The sequence below is a fragment of the Equus quagga genome, chromosome 20, assembly GCF_021613505.1.
Source record: "Equus quagga isolate Etosha38 chromosome 20, UCLA_HA_Equagga_1.0, whole genome shotgun sequence".
In the NCBI taxonomy this organism is placed as follows: Eukaryota; Metazoa; Chordata; class Mammalia; order Perissodactyla; family Equidae; genus Equus; species Equus quagga.
Window position 1 is genome coordinate 34469697 of NC_060286.1, and position 18585 is coordinate 34488281.

The 18585-nt window shown below is 54.4% G+C and overlaps 1 protein-coding gene across 1 annotated transcript in view; it reads right to left on the reverse strand.

Annotated features, from left to right (window-relative positions):
* The window catches only part of ITPK1 (inositol-tetrakisphosphate 1-kinase), a 172451-nt gene extending 153872 nt beyond the window's left edge, over window positions 1–18579 (reverse strand). The window contains exon 1 of the mRNA XM_046647695.1: window positions 18361–18579. Within this exon, the coding sequence (XP_046503651.1) occupies window positions 18361–18455 (95 nt within the window). The 5' untranslated portion in view covers window positions 18456–18579. The remainder of the gene's footprint in view (window positions 1–18360) is intronic.
* Window positions 18580–18585: the final 6 nt, after the last annotated feature.

The following is an 18585-nucleotide window of genomic DNA, read 5'->3' on the forward strand; positions in this document are numbered from 1 at the left end:
TCATCATTTCAACGGACACATCAACCACGAAGGTTAGGAAGTACGTTGTTTCTCCTACAGATGTAGAAACGGAGGCTCAGAGCGCAATAACGTGCCCCAAACCACAGAGCTGGACAGTGGCAGAAGCAAGGCTGAAACCCAGGTCCCTCCTTCCAAAGCCAGCTCTGGGCACTGTGGCCGGCAGCTGGAGGGAAGGGAGCCCAGGCTGCCCTGTGAGCCCAGAAGTATTCCTGTGTCCACCCACCCCAAGGGTACTGCCCGCTCCAGGGCACAGGCACACAGGCAGGCCGCCACCATCTGAGGGCTGAGCGCAGCCCCAGGGATGCTGTGAGCAGTGCTCTTCACTTAACATTTAACATCCTCAGAGGATACACAGACAGCCTGGGCAGCTTAGCACGGAGCTCTGGAAAACTGCCTCCTCCTTAGTGAACACTGCCCAAAGCTTTCAGTGGGGTCGTCGATGTTCATGGACTGCTGTGTGGGGTGACTTGATGAGAGCCTTGGCCCACCATGGCCTGGAAAGCCCTGAAGAATCTGGCCCCCACCAACCTCTCTTATCGCTCTCCCCCACACAGTGCACAAGCCTTGCTCCAGCCACACCCTCCTCCCTGCTACTCCACAAATGCACCAAGCTCCCTTGCTCAAAGGCACCCCAGGGCCTTTGCACTTGCTGTTCCCCCTGCCAGAGATGCTCCAGCCCCAGCCTTTCCACAGCTAACTCCTTCTGACCAGTCAGCTCACAGCCTCAAGTCTCTCCTTTAGAAAGGCCTTTTCTGACCACCCTGAGAACAGTCCCTGGACCCTGTGACATCACTGCTATCACTTTACTTCCTGATCCCTGCTGAAATTACTCCCTTTAACTGACTGAAGGACATGTTTGTTACCCCCACTAAAGCTAAACTGGACTAAAGCTCCAACGGACAGGCCTTGTCCATCCCAACCACTGTCAGTCTCTCACACTTGTGGTCTCTCACAAGCCCTGGCGCGGAGGGACACTATAGATGTCGGTAAATAAACCCTCTACAGAGGGAATGCAGTTGTCATCCTAGTGAAAACACACATCAGCAGACCAACAACAGGAAGCTGGATCTGGAAGCAATCCGGAAGTGAGAGGGCGCCCAGCCGCCCGCGGAGGAGGAGGAGAGCGTAGGAGTGAGCGAGGGCCAGGTTCACTCCAGTTTCCCCACTGAGCATCCAACGGCTCTCCCAGTTGGAATATTCTAGAAATTGAGGGCTCCTCCGTTCTAACCTTCTCTTCTTCCAGCTAAGGAAAATGAGGCTCCTCAAGGAGGGCTGCCACACAGCTAACACCAGGCTCCAAACAGGGACCAAAACTTGCCACCCCCGCACGGCGTGATCACACCTGCTCAGCTGCCCCGTCAGTCACGGGCACCAGCCTCCTCTCCTCCAGTGGAGGCCAAGTTCCCTGAGGACCAGGCCCAAGAGAGCTTGGCATGAGCTGGGCATACAGTGGGCGCTCAGAAAAGCTTTCTGAACCACAGATGGACACTCATTCCTTAGGGAGTCCACTCAAGGAGCCCTGAGGGCCCCAGGCCAGGACCTGACCTTCCCACACCTCACACCAGCCAGCACAGTGCCAGCTGGGCACCTGCTGGGACCTGAAGAAGGAAGGGCCTATGGCCAGCTCACACACTCGTGTACAGAAACGTTCCCAGTTCTTGACCCCTCCCGGGACCTGTGCCCTTGGCAATGACCTTGGGGCTCCGCTCAAGAGGTGAAGTTCACGGGGCATCAGCATCACTGTTGCAAGTTCACAGAAGAGAAAACAGAGGGTCACAGAGTGAAGTTCTTTGCCAAAGGTCACAAAGCTGGTGAGTCATGGAATGGGTACAGGACCAAGCTGTGTCTTCCACAATGTCTTCTCCAAGATGCTAACACGTCAAATGCAAAACACTAAGTTAAACAAAGACAAAAAGGTTTCTTTATGGTAAGACTTCTTAGGGTTTCTAACATGCTTTTATGTATTTTGAATCTCCAGAGATGCATTGCTGGCCAAAATTCCGTGACCATGGAATTCTTCTTCAGTGGATTATCCTGCAGAAGTCATGTTCTAAAAAATGCTTGTATAGCATCTCTCCTGAAAAATCTATGTCACGTGTGTCAAACAAGAAACTGTAACCACAGAAGGATCCACAGAACCTTTACTTCAGAGAATCTGTGGCATCGTTATATTCTGCTGTATACCATTACATGGATTTTTCTAGGAACAGGGTCTGTAGCTTTCAGCAAAATCTCAGAGGTATCCAGGACCCCCCAGAAAGGTTAAGAAGCAGTGTTCCACAGAATGAGGCGTTTTCTGGGAAAGCTTCTATATTTCCTTCAGTAAATTCTATTTATGTGCTTAAAAAGAAGAGGTGAAGTTCATTTTCCCCCCCTTGAATCTGGCCTGACCTTGTGCCTTGTTTTGGCCAAGAGCCTAGCAGGGAGATCAGAGCTCCCAAGGCCCTAGAAACGCTCACCGTGTCGTAGCCCCCGCCTCCAGGACAAGAACACACCCAGGCGGCTGCTGGAGGAGGAGACCCTGTAGCCAGGGCATCCCCATTGCCCAGTTAACCAGGGGCCAAGCAGCCAGAGATGCTGACAGACCTGCAGCCGACCAGACACACGAGGCGCCCGGCCCCAGAACTACAAGCGAAACAGCGGTTACCGCTTCAAGCCACTGCATTCAGGACGGTTTGTTATTCAATAATAAGCGATAAAACTCTTACTTACACATAATGGAATCAGAAAGGAATCAGGAAGACATTTACACTCACAAAGATGTCCAATGCAGCATTATCTACACCAGCAAGAAAACTGGAAATCATCTAAATATTTGGTAAGATTACAGCTCAATATATCACAGCGTAGACGTCCGACAGAACTATTGCATAGTGATCACCAAGGACGACCCTCTATTAAACCTGATTTCCAGGTGGGATAGGACATTGGGATTCTGTTTTAAAGATCACATCAAAGTATTTACATACAAAATAATATATCTGGGATTTGCTTCAAAATAACAGGGGAAATAAAACAAAACTGGCCATAAGTCAATAATGGATAACATTTAGTATTGAGGGGGGCAGGGTGTCCATTTTATTATTCTTTTGTATATGTTGGAAATTTTCATAACAAAAGTGCATAAAAATTAAATTTAGGAAAGATCATTCTAAAGACTGTAGAAACACAGAATTCATTTACACTACAATGCTATATGCAGAAAACAAAATTTAAAATGTTACATTATGTGCAGAAAGCAAAAATCAAAATGCAACATATACAACAGTACAATGATTCCAACACTGCAACTGTTAGAAACAAAAAGGAAAGAGATGCGGCTGGGTGGGGGGTAGACAGATGACTTTATCTCTTCAAATTTTGCTTTCATGATGCTAAATTGTCTTTACAGAGCACCAAAAATCCCAGGAAAAACAATGCCATCTTTTCATTTCCTTCAGCTGGGGCTCAGCGTGAGTGAGGGGCTGGCTGGCGGGGGTGGGGGCTGGGAAGGGGGAAGACTCTGCTGGAAGCCACAGGAGACAACTGAGGAAGTCCAGACTTGGCTGCGCTGTGGAGAGGACCCCCAGCCCGCCACCCCAGCTGGCCAGAAGGGGAGGTATCAACCAAGATCAGTCCTTCCCAGTGTAAGGGACCACGCCAGGGGCCCCTTCCTCTGACCAGGTTTGAGATCAGAGATGACACTCTTCTGTAAAATTTATCTTCAGGCAGGAAAAAAAAATTTATTTTGGGAAGAGGGTAATTATAATCAGACCCCTCATGACGTGCTGGAAACCACCTCTACCAATTCAGCCCTCATCTCCTCTGACCCCCGAAACCACCCCACAACAGGGTACTGATGCCCCCATCTCACAGATGCGGAAAGGGAGGCGGCTCACCTTCCCAAGGTCAGTCATGCCCTGGGCGCTGGGACTGAGTTCAGAAGCCAGCTGGTAGGCTCAGGCCCGCCGCACCTGTTGTGCACCTGTCAGTTTCCTTCCCAGACAGCACCTGCCCTGGGGGCTGCATGAATGCAGGGCAGGGGGTAGAGGGACCCTCACACCCTGAGGCCCCTCCCAGGCTTAGGTGGAGGGAGCTCACGCTGTACCATGCCCCCCCACCCCCAGTAGAGATGCTATGGACTGAATGTTTGAGTGCCCCCCTAAACTCACTTTGAAGCCCTAACCCCAGATATGACAGTATTGGGAGGTGGGGCCTCTGGGAGGTAATTAGGGTTAGATGAGGTCAAAAGGGCAGAGACCCCACAATGGGATTAATGCCCTCATACAATGAAAAGGCCAGAGTTCTCTCTCCTCACCATGTAGGGCCACGGAGACGGCGACGGTCTCTGAGCCAGGAAGTGGCCTCTCACCAGGAAGTGAAGCGGCCAGCACCTTGATCTTGGACTTCCAGGACTGAGAGAAACAAATGCCTGTTGTCTAAGCCACCCAGTCCATGGTATTTGTTATAGCGGCTCGAGTGGGCTGAGGCAGAAGGTAAACCACAACCCTGGGGCAAGCCTAGAACCCCAAAAAGAGACGACAAGGGTTCTTTTTCAAGCCTGAGGTATACTAGACAGAAAAGTAAAGCTATATTGGGGCTGGCCCCATGGCCGAGTGGTTAAGTTCACACGTTCCGCTTTAGAGGCCAGGCGTTCACCAGTTCGGATCCTGGGCATGGACCTACACACCACTCATCAGGCCATGCAGAGGCAGCATCCCACATAGCACAACCAGGACCTACAACTAGAATATACAGCTATGGAAAGGGGGCTTTAGGAAGAAGAAGAAAAAAAAAAAGATTGGCAACAGATGTTAGTTCAGGTGCCAATCATTAAAAAAAGAGCTGTATTCACATATCATTGCCTAGACAATGAGGGTTCAAAGTCAGTGTAGGTACTGAATCATCCATAAGCTTTATTTTTTTTTTTTTAAAGATTGGCACCTGAGCTCACCTGTTGCCAATCTTTCTTTTTTCTTCTTCTTCTTCTCCCCAAAGCCTCACAGTACATAGTTGTATATTCTAGTTGTGGGTCCTTCTAGTTGTGGCATGTGGGACACTGCCTCAGCGTGGTTTGATGAGCGGTGCCATGTCTGCGCCCAGGATCGGAACCAGCGAAACCCTGGGCCACTAAAGCAGAGAGCTCGAACTTAACCGCTCAGCCACGGGGCCGGCCCCATAAGCTTTATTAAATGAAAAAAAAGTGAAGCATAGGAAAGCATGGATAATAGGCCATCACTGGTGCAGAAACCAAAAAGGGAGTTGTGCATGCATGTGTGTGCATGTGCATTTGTACACACTGGCGTGTCATACACACGGGCTTGTACAGACACAGCATGTGTCTGTGAGAACAGGCAAGAACGTGGCAGCACATCTGCCTCCGGGGATCCTGGTGGAGGTGATGGACACTGTGCACTGGACGCTCTTTGGTTTGATGTAATTTTTGATCATGTACATTATTACTTTTTAAGAAGTTTTCAGTGGTCTTCACAAGCCAGATGTGAACCAAGACAGACTATGGAATTCCATGTAGACAGGTCACTGAACTTCTTGAGCTTGGTTTCGGTTTCCAGCACTATTTCTATCAGCTGATGAACTGAAAGGACCCCTCCTCGCAGCCTCGCCTCACGTAACAAAACTGACAACCTGACAGCGGGGTCCAAACAGCAGACCCACCGGCTGAACCGGAAGCACTGGGTCACAGATTGGCTCCCCAGGAACTCTGAGCTGGGGGCCCTCAAAAAGGGACTCGGATGGAGGCCATACAGCTAAACAGCAGAATGAGACCTGAGCTCCCTGAGACCTCACGCCACCTCATACAGCCCCAAAAGGCCCCAAGAAGCTACTTTGGGGCTGATAAAGGTCAGGCCAGCCCTGCTGTCCAAAGTGACCACAGCAAAGAGGAGAGCACAGCACAGCCCTCCCTTCCACTGCTTTCCTGCCAGCACTACCTCTGTCTAGCTGCCACCAAAGGCCACACCACTAAAATGAAACACTAGCCTAGGAGAATTCTGGAACACCCAAAGCAGAGGCATCGGGCAGGCAGGGCAGCCACCAGCCTCTCAAGGGTCCTCACTTCCCACTAGTTGCAGAAAGGAACCATGAAGGACCTAAACCCCTAATCAGGCCAACCGCCCGGAGCCTTCTCCCACCTTCAGCCCAGCCCCTCCAGGACCGGGGCCCTGAGGTGTGCAGGCCCGAGTGTGTGGCCACCAGCCACTCACCGTTCAAGTCCTCCCCCTTCCAGGTGGAACTACTCCCGGTGTGTCCTCCCCACAGCCCCCCAGGCCTGCTGGGACGTGGGAGGGCCAGGACAGGCGAGCTGAGCATCCTGAAGCAGCGCTCCCCTCCAGCTCGACAACCTCAATACAACAGTTTACGGCTGCGAGACCCTCCAGGCTCCCAGTGAAAATACACCTTCCAATTGTTCCCCACGCTCAGGAAGGGGCCAAATGACCACAGGCCGATGGTGTGTTTACATAACACGAGACCGCTTCCCCCAAAGGACAGTGTCAAAACATCAAAGTTCTGCACAGCACTGGGTGCAGGGACATCAGCCTTCACCCCGGATGCCGGGCGGCCCAAGGCCCTGGAAGACCTCATCCCTGAAGGCAGGATTACACAAGCCCTTCTCCAGGATGCCCACAGCCCAGGACACTCAGCATCTGCCTGTGTCTGACCCGCTGTGGACCATGCCAGGCTCAGGTTTATCTGAGAAAGATGGAGCCAGGGGCCCAGCCTTCAGCTCTAACTTGTGGGCATACTCTTCACTCCCCTCTTGGGAACAGGGCCCAGGCCCTGGAGCCTGTGTACACACCCTCAGGCTGGCAGAAGGCAACCCACCCTCACCCCAACCAGCCACGGAGCCCAGAGCCAGTGAGCACCTCCACCTCCCCCTGGCTACCCAACGGCCATCCCACTGTCTTCAGGGAACAGTTCCCAGCTTCTTGCGCAGGGTGCCCCTCCAGGCACGAGGCCGATTCTTAACAAGGAGGAAATCAGGCCCAGAGAGGGGCCAAAATGCACCCAGGTCACCCATCCCGTAAGAGGGAGGTCAGGGTTCAAACCCTACCACTGACCAAGACACACACTGTCCTGGGACACCACGTGGAATCCAGCCCTACCTATGGGGCTTCTGAAACCATGTTCCTCCGCTTGCCCATCTTCCTCCCAGATGGGAGAGATGCTCAAACGCAAGCTCCTGGCAAACAGCTCCATCAGCCTCTAACAGCCCCGATTGCAAACACGAATAAGAGAGTTCCCATTTACTGAGCGCTTACCAAAGGCCAGGCTCTGTGTAAGGACTCAAGCTGCCCGGTGCACCCAAGCTGCGAGACTGTTCCACTGCAGGCTGGTATTAAAATGCCACTTCAGTTGCAGAAACTAAAGGCTCAGAGAGGTTAAGTCACTGGACCCAAAGTCACACAGCCAGAATGCAGCATGGCTGCCTCCAAGTTTCTGCTCCTGACCTCGAAGCTCTTTCACAAGCACCGCCCCCCTTCTGAGGCTGAGGGTCTGCCCAGGTGAGAAAAGTTAGTAACGAAGAGGCACTGAGGACAGGTCGCTGGAGAAGAGCTCAGACAAAAGGAAAGCCATCCTCTTGTCCTCTGCCTTTGTCTACAAAGAAAATAAACTTCCTGGTCAAGGGCACGGGCTTTGGATTCACACAGACTGCTGTTCAAATCCCACTCCCAGGAGTGACCAGCTGTGAAACTCGGGGAAGGTCACTTACCCTCTCTGAGCCTCAGCTTCTGCATATGGACTGAGAGCCTTAAAGCACAGGGTCAAGCCCGTAGCGGGAACTCCAGAAACAGGAGCGACTGTTACTTCCAGGACCGAACTGTCCTTACACCACTGAAAACAATGCCATGCAGGGACGACCTTACCATCTCAATCAAAGGCCGCTGTGCACGTGTGGAGGAGGGCACTGCCACCCTCCTCCAGGCCGGGACGGCCACATCAGCTCCCCCGAGGGAACAGGCACATTCCCCACCAGCAGGGGCACCTCCCAATTTACACCCAAAGGCCTCTGTGAGGCCCAGGGGCTCAGGCCTGGACCCTCCGCCCCAGAGCAGTGAGGAACTGAGCGCCCCACCTCCTTAGGTGCAGTGCACAGCTCGGCTGCCCCCGGGTCAGGGTGGGGGCCGGAGGGGGCTCAGGGACTGACTCTGCAGGAAGAACTCCTTTCCGACAGGACCGCGACGCCCCTGCCCAGACCTGCCCACAGAGCGGCAGGAACAGGCCTCTGATGGGATGGTCAGAATTCCTTTTCTTTCCAAGGATCCCATAATGAATGTTAGGAATTTAAGAATAAAATCTTAAAGAAAATACATTTTTATGTCATCAAGGCCAGGATCAAATCCAAACTACCTCTCCTACTAGCCCTACTACATGGGGCTGACTCCACATCTTCCTTCTGGGGCTTCGCTTCCCGTGCAGAGGAAATTCCACCTAGAGAGAAACCAGCAGTCTCCCAGCAGCGAACATTCCTCCTAATAGAGATGCCCACGAGCCCAGGATCCTGCACCCAGGGCTCACAAACACCCCCACGGTGCCAAGATACCCATCTTCTCCTCTCCAAGAGCCCCCAGCCCCCTGGGAGAACAGAATCCCCCCTCCAACCTGCACCCCCTGCTACCACCCTCCCCCCCGCAGGTCCCCAGCCCAGCACACTGCAGGAAGAGCCTTCTGTGGCCTCAGGCTGTCCCTGGGGCCGCAGGGGACTCCACAGGGCTCACTGCCAGGATCCCCAGAACCGAAGGGCACCCAGCATACAGCAGGCACTCACTAAACACATGTTGTGTGACAACAAGGCAGGCGGTGCTTTTTAAAAAGCAGATGGCTGGGCCCCCAAGACGTTCGAGGGGGAGGAGGCGGCCCGGGAACCTGCACTAGGACGGGCGCCCCAGGGTGGGGACCTGCTGTTTCCTCACCTCCACACCCCAGCCCTCGACTACTGGATGGAAACAGAGTGAGGGAGAAACGAAAGCGAAACTCCCACTGGGGCATCCACTGTGCACCCACCTACCACCCTCGGTGCTCCCAGGAAGCAGTGAGCATTGTCCCGGTCACTGATGCTAGAGGACCCCCCTCCACCAGAAAAAGACCACCAGTGCCCTGGGCTGGGGGCTCCCACCTGAGAAGGGATAAGGCCCCAGGCCCCAGCTTAGTCGGGTAGGAGGGCATGGGAGATGGCCTCCGGAGGGAAGGGGAAATCCTATCATTTGTTAAGCACCTGCCATGCTCACCAGCCCTTGAGGTAGGGGTACCAAGCCCAGTTCACAGATGGAAAAGCAGAGGCTCGGAATGGCCTGCCCGGTCATCTACAGCCAGTCGGGCAGGTCTTGTGCTCCAAGTTCACTGCCACGTCATCACCCCTCTGGGCCCAACTGCACAGAGAGGATGCTTGGAAAAGAACGCCTGGATTTTCTTCTGAAACTGGTATCAAGCCAATGATGCCAGGATGTTACATGCAAGACGGAGACAAAGGCCACCCGGCTGGGTGGAAACAGTGTGGTCTCAGGAGTCAACCACCATGAGGGTGAATTCCAGCTCTGCCACCCATGGCTGTGTGACCAGGCCAGGCACCTGGCCTCTCCCCGAACCTCAGTCTTCTCATCCAGCAAATGGAGACACGTCACTCATCCGGGAGGGGATATTTCCTATCTGCAATAGTGCCTGGCCCTGGTAGGGTCTCCCTATGCTCTGAAATCAGTGTGAGGCACTGACGTAGGAAGGCACCGGGGGAACGTCAACACGGCCCTTCTGAATGGCAAGGGCCACCTGGATGAGCCCCAAGTCCTGGTTTCACGGCTGGGGCTCCAAGACCCGAACGTGCAGATGGCTGATGAAGAGCCAATGGTGTACAGAGTAAACCCCTGACCACCGGCGTCACACCTGGCCAGGCCAGTCTCCAGGAATGTCTCCTGCGCAAAATCTAGCTCCCGTCCAGCCTCAGGATCCACCCTGAAGTGACTCCAGCGCAAACCAGCAGCCAGAGGCAAGAGAGTTTATAAGGACTGCCCAACAGGGCAGCCAGCCCCCAGCAAGCGGGAAGCTGGGCGGCAGCCTGGTGCCCCTGCCCTGCCCACTCCTGTGTGCTCAGGCTCAAACGGGGCAGCGGGGCTGGGTGCCAGACCACGAGTCCCACCCAGGGGCTCCCAGAGAGACCAGCTGGGGAATCTTTACATCCCAGACACCCTCCCAGGAAACCCCTGACTCGAGAAGGCCCACGGTGGGCTGGCCCCGTGGCCGAGTGGTTAAGTTCTCGCGCTCTGCTGCAGGCGGCCCAGCGTCTCGTTGGTTCGAATCCTGGGCACAGACATGGCACTGCTCATCAAACCACGCTGAGGCAGCATCCCACATGTCACAACTAGAAGGACCCACAACGAAGAATATACAACTATGTACCGGGGGGCTTTGGGGAGAAAAAGGAAAAAAAATCTTAAAAAAAAAAAGAAAAGAAAAAAAGAAAAGGCCGATGGTAAGGAGACCACTGCAGCCTGTTTCATTTGGTGTTCCTCCTGCCTGGCCATTCGGGGGTGAGGCCTAGCAGCGCATCTGGGGAAAGACAGTTTCAGTTTCCCAGAAGCAACATCAGGGCACCTGTTGAAGGAGACTCCCAGAGCCCTTCCCCGGAGAAGCTTCCAGGCGAGGGGTGGACTCGAGGCTGTGTGTGACTCACTCACACCCCAGGTGGTTCTTGTGTTGGGCAAGTTCACTAGGTGAATGACAGTTAAAGAGGACCAGCATCAGGTGGGGCTCCCATCCCACCCCCTGGGCACCTGCAGCCCAGCCAGAGCGGAGGGAAAGGTGAGGGCGCCTGGGGCTGGGTCCTCACCAGCCCCCGCCACTACCTCCCAAGGCCCAGAATGCAGATTCCTGAATACAAAGGCCAGACTGCGCCAAACCAAAGGGAAGCTCTGGCCTACTGTCCTGGGCCCCAGCGCACAGCTGCCACCTCAGATGTAGGACGGTCCCAGGGCCACCTACCTGGCCCCCCATCACCCTGTCAGGGAACAAGGCTACAGGAGGACACCACGCTGCCCACCTTGACCCCATGCCTAAAGTGGAAACTGGCCTGCCCTTCCCTAGACAGCTGCCCTCGGTCCACATGGAACTCAGGGCTAGGACAGAGGCAGCCTGGGTGCCCCGCATCTAAGCAGCAGACACCGCCCACCCTGTGGGTCTTCAGCTCCTAGAGGAAAGGGCTCTCATTAAATGTCACCTCCTCAGACAGGCCTGACCACACAGTGCTAAAGTGGCTGCAGCCACCCCTGCCACAGCTCTCTCCCCTCTCTGCAGGCTTCCTGGCTCTAATTACACCTTGCAGCATTTTAAGTATATCTGTGTGCGGGTTTACCTTCATCTCATTACCATGCACCTAAGTGCACGAGGCCGGGGACCAGCACCAGCACAGGGCGGGCTGGGGTGGATGCTGGAGATTTGCTAAGCGAATAAAAGCCTGAAGGAATGAAGCCGACAAGCACCTCCCCGCCCCATCTCCCTCCACCCCTGGGGTTTCCTTCCTGGCCCAGAGCACTTGAGTCACAAGTGGCTTTGGCTGAGCCGCACGGACACAGAAAAGGCTTCCAAAACAGACCCGCCAGTTCCTTCACCCCACCGGCAGCTCCTCTTTTGAGGTCCTACTGTGTGCATGGGGACGGGCACCGGGTCTCAGAGGTGAACCAACCTGCCAAAGTCTCTGCCTTTATAGAACCAGCTTTTCAGAGGAGAGACAGACAATGCGCAGGCCACAAGCAAGTCCAGAGAGAAAGAACGAGCCCAACACGGGGGTCACTAAGGGCTGAAGATTCTGAGAGAAAGGGGGAGAAACAGCGCCTCCCAGGAGCCATCGCAAATCCTCAGCCTGGCACCAGGCATGGGCCCACGAGGCCCAGCTGGGGAGGCACGAGCCACACGGCCAGCTGCTTTCTGAGGGCGGCTTGGAGCAGGCAAGACAAAGCACCAGGGGGATTCATCTGCCAGCCCACGGGAACAGCCTGGCTGCTCCAACAGGCCCCTCGGTCACAGCTCCGGAGCCAGTGCTGTTGAAAGCAGGGGGAGGGGATGAGCCCCCCCACAGCCCACCGTGTGACCCTGGACAAGCCGCCCCACCCCAGGCCAGGGTTTCCCTCTGGGGACGCCGACACTCCCCCCAGAGCAAGGCCCCACACCCCCGGGCCAGCAGATGGAGAAGGCTGGGGGGCCTGATTCGCACCTGAAGGGGAAGGTGTTTAAGACGGTGGCTTTGCCAGGGAAGGAGCAGGTGCAGCTCCTGAAGCATGAAGTGCTTTCTCGAATGAACCTTTTTAAAAGGGAGGTACCAGAACATTCCCTCAAAAAGCTAGCTTACCAGCTGAATTCAAAACACGAGTTGGAACAGAAACCCTATTTACACCCAGCTGCTCAGGAATTGCATTCCTGACGCCCTTCACTAAGCATTTACTGAATTCTCCAAACCTGCTAAATCATGTAGGAGAAACAGCCAGTGGGGGCAGGATTGTCCAATGGTTAGGGATGGAGGCGCCCAGCCTGCCACGCAGGTGAACTCAGCTCTGTCCAGGGCCTAAGGCATAGTCAGCCCCCGACAACGTGAATTCAGTCTCACTGTCTTAAGAGAAATGCAAATCAAAAGTGCCATTTCACACCCATGTGTGTGGCCAAGATCAAAAACCATTTGTCCACGCACTGCAGAGGGTACGGGTGACAGGCCCTCCCATCGCTGTCATCTGTGAGCAGTGCCACGTCTTTGTGAGCAGTTTCAGAACTGCCATAAAAAAGTAAAATCTCTGTGCCCTTTGACCCCGCACTCACTCATCTGGCAATGGGGTAGGGCACTGACTGCCCTAGTGTCTACACTGACAGAAGCCAACCACAGGGCAAGAAATACAGTCCCTCACTTTAAGAGCTGGACCCCACGGCCGTTAAAGAAATGAGGCAAATGATACGGAGCTGTCTCCAAATGAAGCAGTGATGCGCGACTTCTCCAAGACACGGTCCATACAGTGAGCCCAGGGCAGAACGGTGTGTATGGAGAGACCTGCACACGCGTGTGCCTGTGTTTGCACAGAACACCTACAGAGAGACTGCAACAGGCGTTGTCCCTGAGTGACTGGAACTCGGGAACAAGGAGGAAACTGACAGACTTTTCATTGGGTACTTTGAGTCCTCTCATTTTTTTTTTTAACATATGCATGTATTAAATATTGAGAAAGATAAAGGAAACAATAATTGTCAGCTAATATTATGATTGCTCATGGAGACTCTTAGCATTTTCAGGAAACCCAGCACAAACTCTTCTCGAATCTCCAAACTTACAAAAATCAAAGTATCATCTTGCATTAACATATTTTCTTGGGTTCCCCATCCTTAAAATAGGTGGACAGCATCCCTGCCTCCGGGGGGCTGTAAGATTCGGATGGCCCTGGGTTGAAAGAAGAACATGCAATGCTGGAGGCGGGCAGGCAGGGTAGGCCCCTCCTTAGCCGTGCTAGCTGGCTCCACAAACCCCACACCCCAGCAGGATGATCAGTTAGCACCCATCATGAACTTTAGGGTCACTTGCAAACTGCCCAAACCAAGAACACGAAATCCACAACTGCCAAAGATCCCGGCATGGAGAGGCCTCCACGGGCAGAAGGCCACTCCCCGACTCCCCCAGGACAGCAATGAAAAAATAACAGCAGCCACAACTGACAGAGGCCCAGGCACTTCACACGTCCGGCATATCGACTCCTTTAACGCACACACCAACCCTGAGCTAAGGATTGTTGTTATCCTCACTTTGCAGATGAGGAAACTGAGGCATGGAGGGGAGAAGTCACGTGCCCAGGGTCACAGGGGTAGTCTGCTGTGGAGCCAGGCCTGGTTCCCCGGCGGTCTCATTGACAGACAGCAGTGTCCAGGTGGACATCTTCTCCCACGCTAAGTCCAGTTTACTCCCTCGGAGGCGGATGGAAGGTGTTTATTGGCAAGGCTGAGTTACGGATCGTCCTGGTGCGCTACAGCAAAGGAAACCTAAGTCGGTACCTCCTCCCACCCCCACACCCCCAAAATGGTGCCAAATCCAGACATTAAGACAGACAAAAAATACCCACCCACAGACGAGCATGACTTAAGCCTGGAAAAGACCCTCCTCCTCCCACTAAGAAGCTCCCAAAAGAATCCCAGCCCAGAAGGCTAAGCCAGCCCAGCAGAAAGCAACCTTTGAGATGCGTTCTTTTAAAGGAAGGAATGTAGGCCCTCAGGGGAAGGGACAGCCTGGAGGAGGTGGCAGCACCCCAGATCCCTGGCATGCCTCCCAGGCCAGGTTACTGTCAACACCACACTCCCAGCTCCACCCTGCTGCCCCTCAACCTCCTGCCTGACACAGGCCCAGACTCCAGAAGGTGTCCAGTAAACGTGAGCCGCAATGGACCCCGGGCCTAGCTCCTCCTGGAGGCACAGTACAAAAGGTCCCCAGCGGGAGTCTGCAATGATAACACGGTCTGAGATTGCTCCATAAACACATTTCCTGCAGGCCTCGTCAGCCCCTCCGGCCTCCAGTTTCTCAAGCACAAGAACCTCACAAACATTCTTCTGCTTCTGGAAGCCCAGGCCTAACCTAGACAAAGAAGAGACACCTAACGAGGAAGCCATGTCCTCCGATGGAGAGGCCTTGAGACTGGGCTCAGGGAAGCCCAACTGACTATGCAAGGCCCTTATACTCCCAAAGCTTCAGTTTCCCCATCCCTCCATCCCTGGACTGCTGAGAGGATTAAGTGAGATGAGGAAACTCATCTCACTGAAGGACTGAATTGAAAAGTCAGCTAATATTACAGTCAAGATGGACAGGGCAAGGTGAAGTTCATGCACTCCGCTTCAGCAGCCTGGGGTTCACGGGTTCAGATCCTGGACACAGACCTACACACCACTCATCAAGCCATGCTGTGGTGGCATCCTACATACAAAATACAGGAAGATTGGCACAGATGTTAGATCAGGGACAATCTTCCTCACCAAAAAAAAAAAAAAAGAAGAAGACTGACAGAAGTTCACCCACATTTTATACCAAAACACTTCAGGAAGTCATGTGCCTTGTCCCTACCTCCTGCAACACAGGTTCGGAGGCAGGAAAGAGAAGAGAGGGAAGGTGAGGAGCTGGAAGACTGACACAGAAAACGCAAACAAAGGGATCCGGGGTCAGCCAGCATTTCCAAACAGGGTACTGCGGAGAACCAGGAAAATTACAAATTAAAATCACCCAGCATTTCCAACTAACAGCTTTATTTCTTTGCTCTGCCTCTGAAGTCCCTTCTGGGCATGGTGAAAAAGCCAGAGAGAGGGTGTGAGGGAGCTGCAAGGCTGCTCCAGGGCTGGAGAAGGGGAAGGAAGGTGGGAGGGGTAAGAGAGAACACAGCCAGTGCACGTCCCCATGGAGAGGGGAAGAAACAGAGAGTGACAGGAACAAACGGGCCCCCTGACAAACAAGCTGATCAAAGGCCCATCTGTTGACCGGTCCAAGGGCCCGTCCATCAAGGTGCAGCAAGGGTTCTGAAGGGCTGGCCCCTAAGCCTACGTAAGGTATGCAGGCAGAACCGGGCTCCAACCCCTGCTGCTGTCACCAGTGTGCAATGCCCCCTCGGAAAACATGCACTATGCCTGCTGAGGGCACGACTCAGCCACGCAAGGAGAAGTGTCTGTGGGACAAACGGGCGGCAGCCGGACCCCTGTGAAGATGATGAGGGGACCCTGCCTTACTGTTGGAGATGCCCAAGGAGAAAGCACTGCTTTCTGCGTGGGTCTCAAGGTCGCCTGGTCCAGCCTATTCTAGATGTTAAACAAAAGGCACAAAAGTATCGAAGCCGCGCCATCACGTGCCTGTTTCCCCATCGGTAAAACAAAGGGGCTGGAAGAGGGGATCGTCCACATCTCTTCCTGCCTTAGGATTTTTTACAAGGCCTGACATTCGACTAAACAAGTCCTCGCGATCCCCTCAGGTCATCCTCTCTGGCACTGACGCTGCCCCAAACATTTGGAGCAGGTCATTTTCAAATATCTCTGGACTTTTTCATTACGGAATTTACAGACAATCCACCATCCGTCAAAACAGGAGCGTTGCACGCCCCAATTGCGAACGTCCAAACCACAACACTGTTCATCCACATCAGCTCCTGGGCCACAAAAACCACACCAGCATGCACACCAAACACAGCAACAGCACTGGGCTCTGGCCGCCCTCTCCAGGGTGGGAGCATGCTGAGCCCTCTATGGAAACGTGGCCACCAGGGGGCACTGCCCCGAAGTCACACAGGAGAGAAGAAACAGAAAAACTCTTTTTGGTATTTTCTTTTCCTTCTTAAGCTTAAGTGACAAAATATCTAAAGCTTCCCAAATGAAAACACAAAGTGGACATCCCGAGGTTCTAGAAGGACCCAGATGCATTCTGTCTTCTCTTTGAAGCCAATATTTTGGCCAGAAGAAGGCAACTAGACTTTGAATGCCAACAACCCTTTTAGAGAAATTAATCCTCCGTGCCCGATTTCCCCCTGAATGGATGACATCATAGCTTGCCCTGAACCCACCCCTCAGCTTAAAAGCAGAGGGGGTCCACGAGGAGGGAACGCCAATCGGTAAGTCCAGCATGAGGACTAGCCGCGAGTCTCGGCTGGAACGGTTTTGCAAGAGGCTCCTAATTACTGAGCAAAACATACCAACTAGATGACAAGTCTCATGCTTTCGCTGCAGACACTGGATGACACAAATACAGACAGACCTCAGTAAAAAGGGTGCGAGGTATTAACTGGGATTTCCCAAGTCTCAGGTGACTGCAGGGGCGCCGAACACTAGAACCAGACTTCACAAACCTGTCAAAGGGGCTTCTCCACATTTCTTCCATGTCTAGGGCACCTTTTCCACAAGTGTGTGTATCTGCGGTGGAACGTTCAAGTGCCCCTTTTTAATGTTCCCAAAGTCCTCAGACCCATTTTCAGAGCTCTGGCTGCAAGCTCCTCCCGATTTCCTTGTGAATTCCCAGGCTGCTGGCATGCCCTGCAGACCATGAAAAGCTTGCTTTCTCATGGGCCAGTCGGCCTGAGAGAAGGCAGCCAACTCCATCCTCAGACCAAGGGATGCAAATCCAGAAGACGCTGTATACAAGGTGCGCCCCTCTGGCTGCCGAGAGGAGTGCCCACAGGGCTTGCCAGGGCCAAAGGAACAGCAGGCCCTTGGGACAGACACGAGGGGCACAGAGGCGTTGCCAGCCAAGCCGTGCAAGCCAGCACAGACCAGCCACTTGCTCCACACAACAGGAGATAAGGAAAGCCAATTGTTCAATTATGCAAGATGTTTGGGGACCCAACAGGGACAAAAACGCAAGTGGGGCCGCTTTTCAAGAATCAAATCTACCAAGTGGAGACACTGCATAACAAAAGGTTTCCACCTAGAGTTTGCAAGAGGCTTGGGGAGCCGGATTCTCTTGGGCTTTCGCTGAGAACAGGATTTAGCAAACAGCTTCTCAGAGGCAAAGCCACAGCTGCGGTGCGAGGTGAGGCATACCTGACCCAAGACTCGAGGCTTCTGTAACGGATTAAGAATGCAATCTTATTAAAACACCCGGAGTCGCCACCAGTGAGCACCAGCATGGGAGTGGGGGTGGGGTTGGGGGGCCGCCAGATAGAGGAAGGCCATTCTACACTGCCCGCATCCACCCAGCACCTCCTCTGCACCAGCCACTCCCCAGCTGTGGGACCCCAGGCGAGGTACCCCACCTCTCTGCGGATGGATCCCCCTTCTCAGACACGTGGCCCAGATTCACCCCCCCCCCCACCGCCAATTCTCAAGGCTAGTGGGAGGTTCTAATGAGACAGCAAATCACCACATACATGCCAAGTATTACTACTCGCTTCAAACAGGGTTAACCCAGTGACACGCAATGACAGCTTCAAAAGATGCACACGCCGGGCGCGTAGTAGGTGCTCCACGGACACTGGTGCCCTTCTCCATGAAGGGAAGGGGACGAAGCAAGAAAAACACTCCAGCCCAAAAGTAACCTCCAGCCCCAGGCAGACAGCGTGGATCCCCCGATCTCCCAGGTCCCTCTGCCCCCTTCGGCAGCCTTCCCACCGCGCCCTGGGCGGCTGGAGGCTTCCCCACCGGGGAGCCCGGTGCACCTGAGAGCCCTGCTCCGTGCCGCCCGGCGCGTGCCGGCCACCGCTTCCCCGAACACAGCCGGCGGCCCCCCACGGCCACCCGGCTCCTCGGACTCGCTGTCCCGCGCCCCGCTCCTTCCCGTTTTGCTCGAACCTCGCAAAACAGCCGCTGAGGCTGAACCGGGCTCGGGCCGGGGTCCCCGGGCGCCGGGGCGCCGTCCCTCCTTACCTGCACAGCTCGGCGAAGGCCTGGAAATTCAGCTTCTTGATCTTCTTCTCGCTCAGCCAGTAGCCAACTCTCTTCCCTTTCAGAAAGGTCTGCATCTTCCTCCTCGGCCGGGGGAGCTGGGCTCCGGAGGAAATCGCCCACAGGCCGAGGCTGGCGGCCGGGGCGCGCCGCGGGCGTGCGGCAACTCCTCCCGGCGGCGGGGACGCGGAGCGGGCGCGGGGCGCG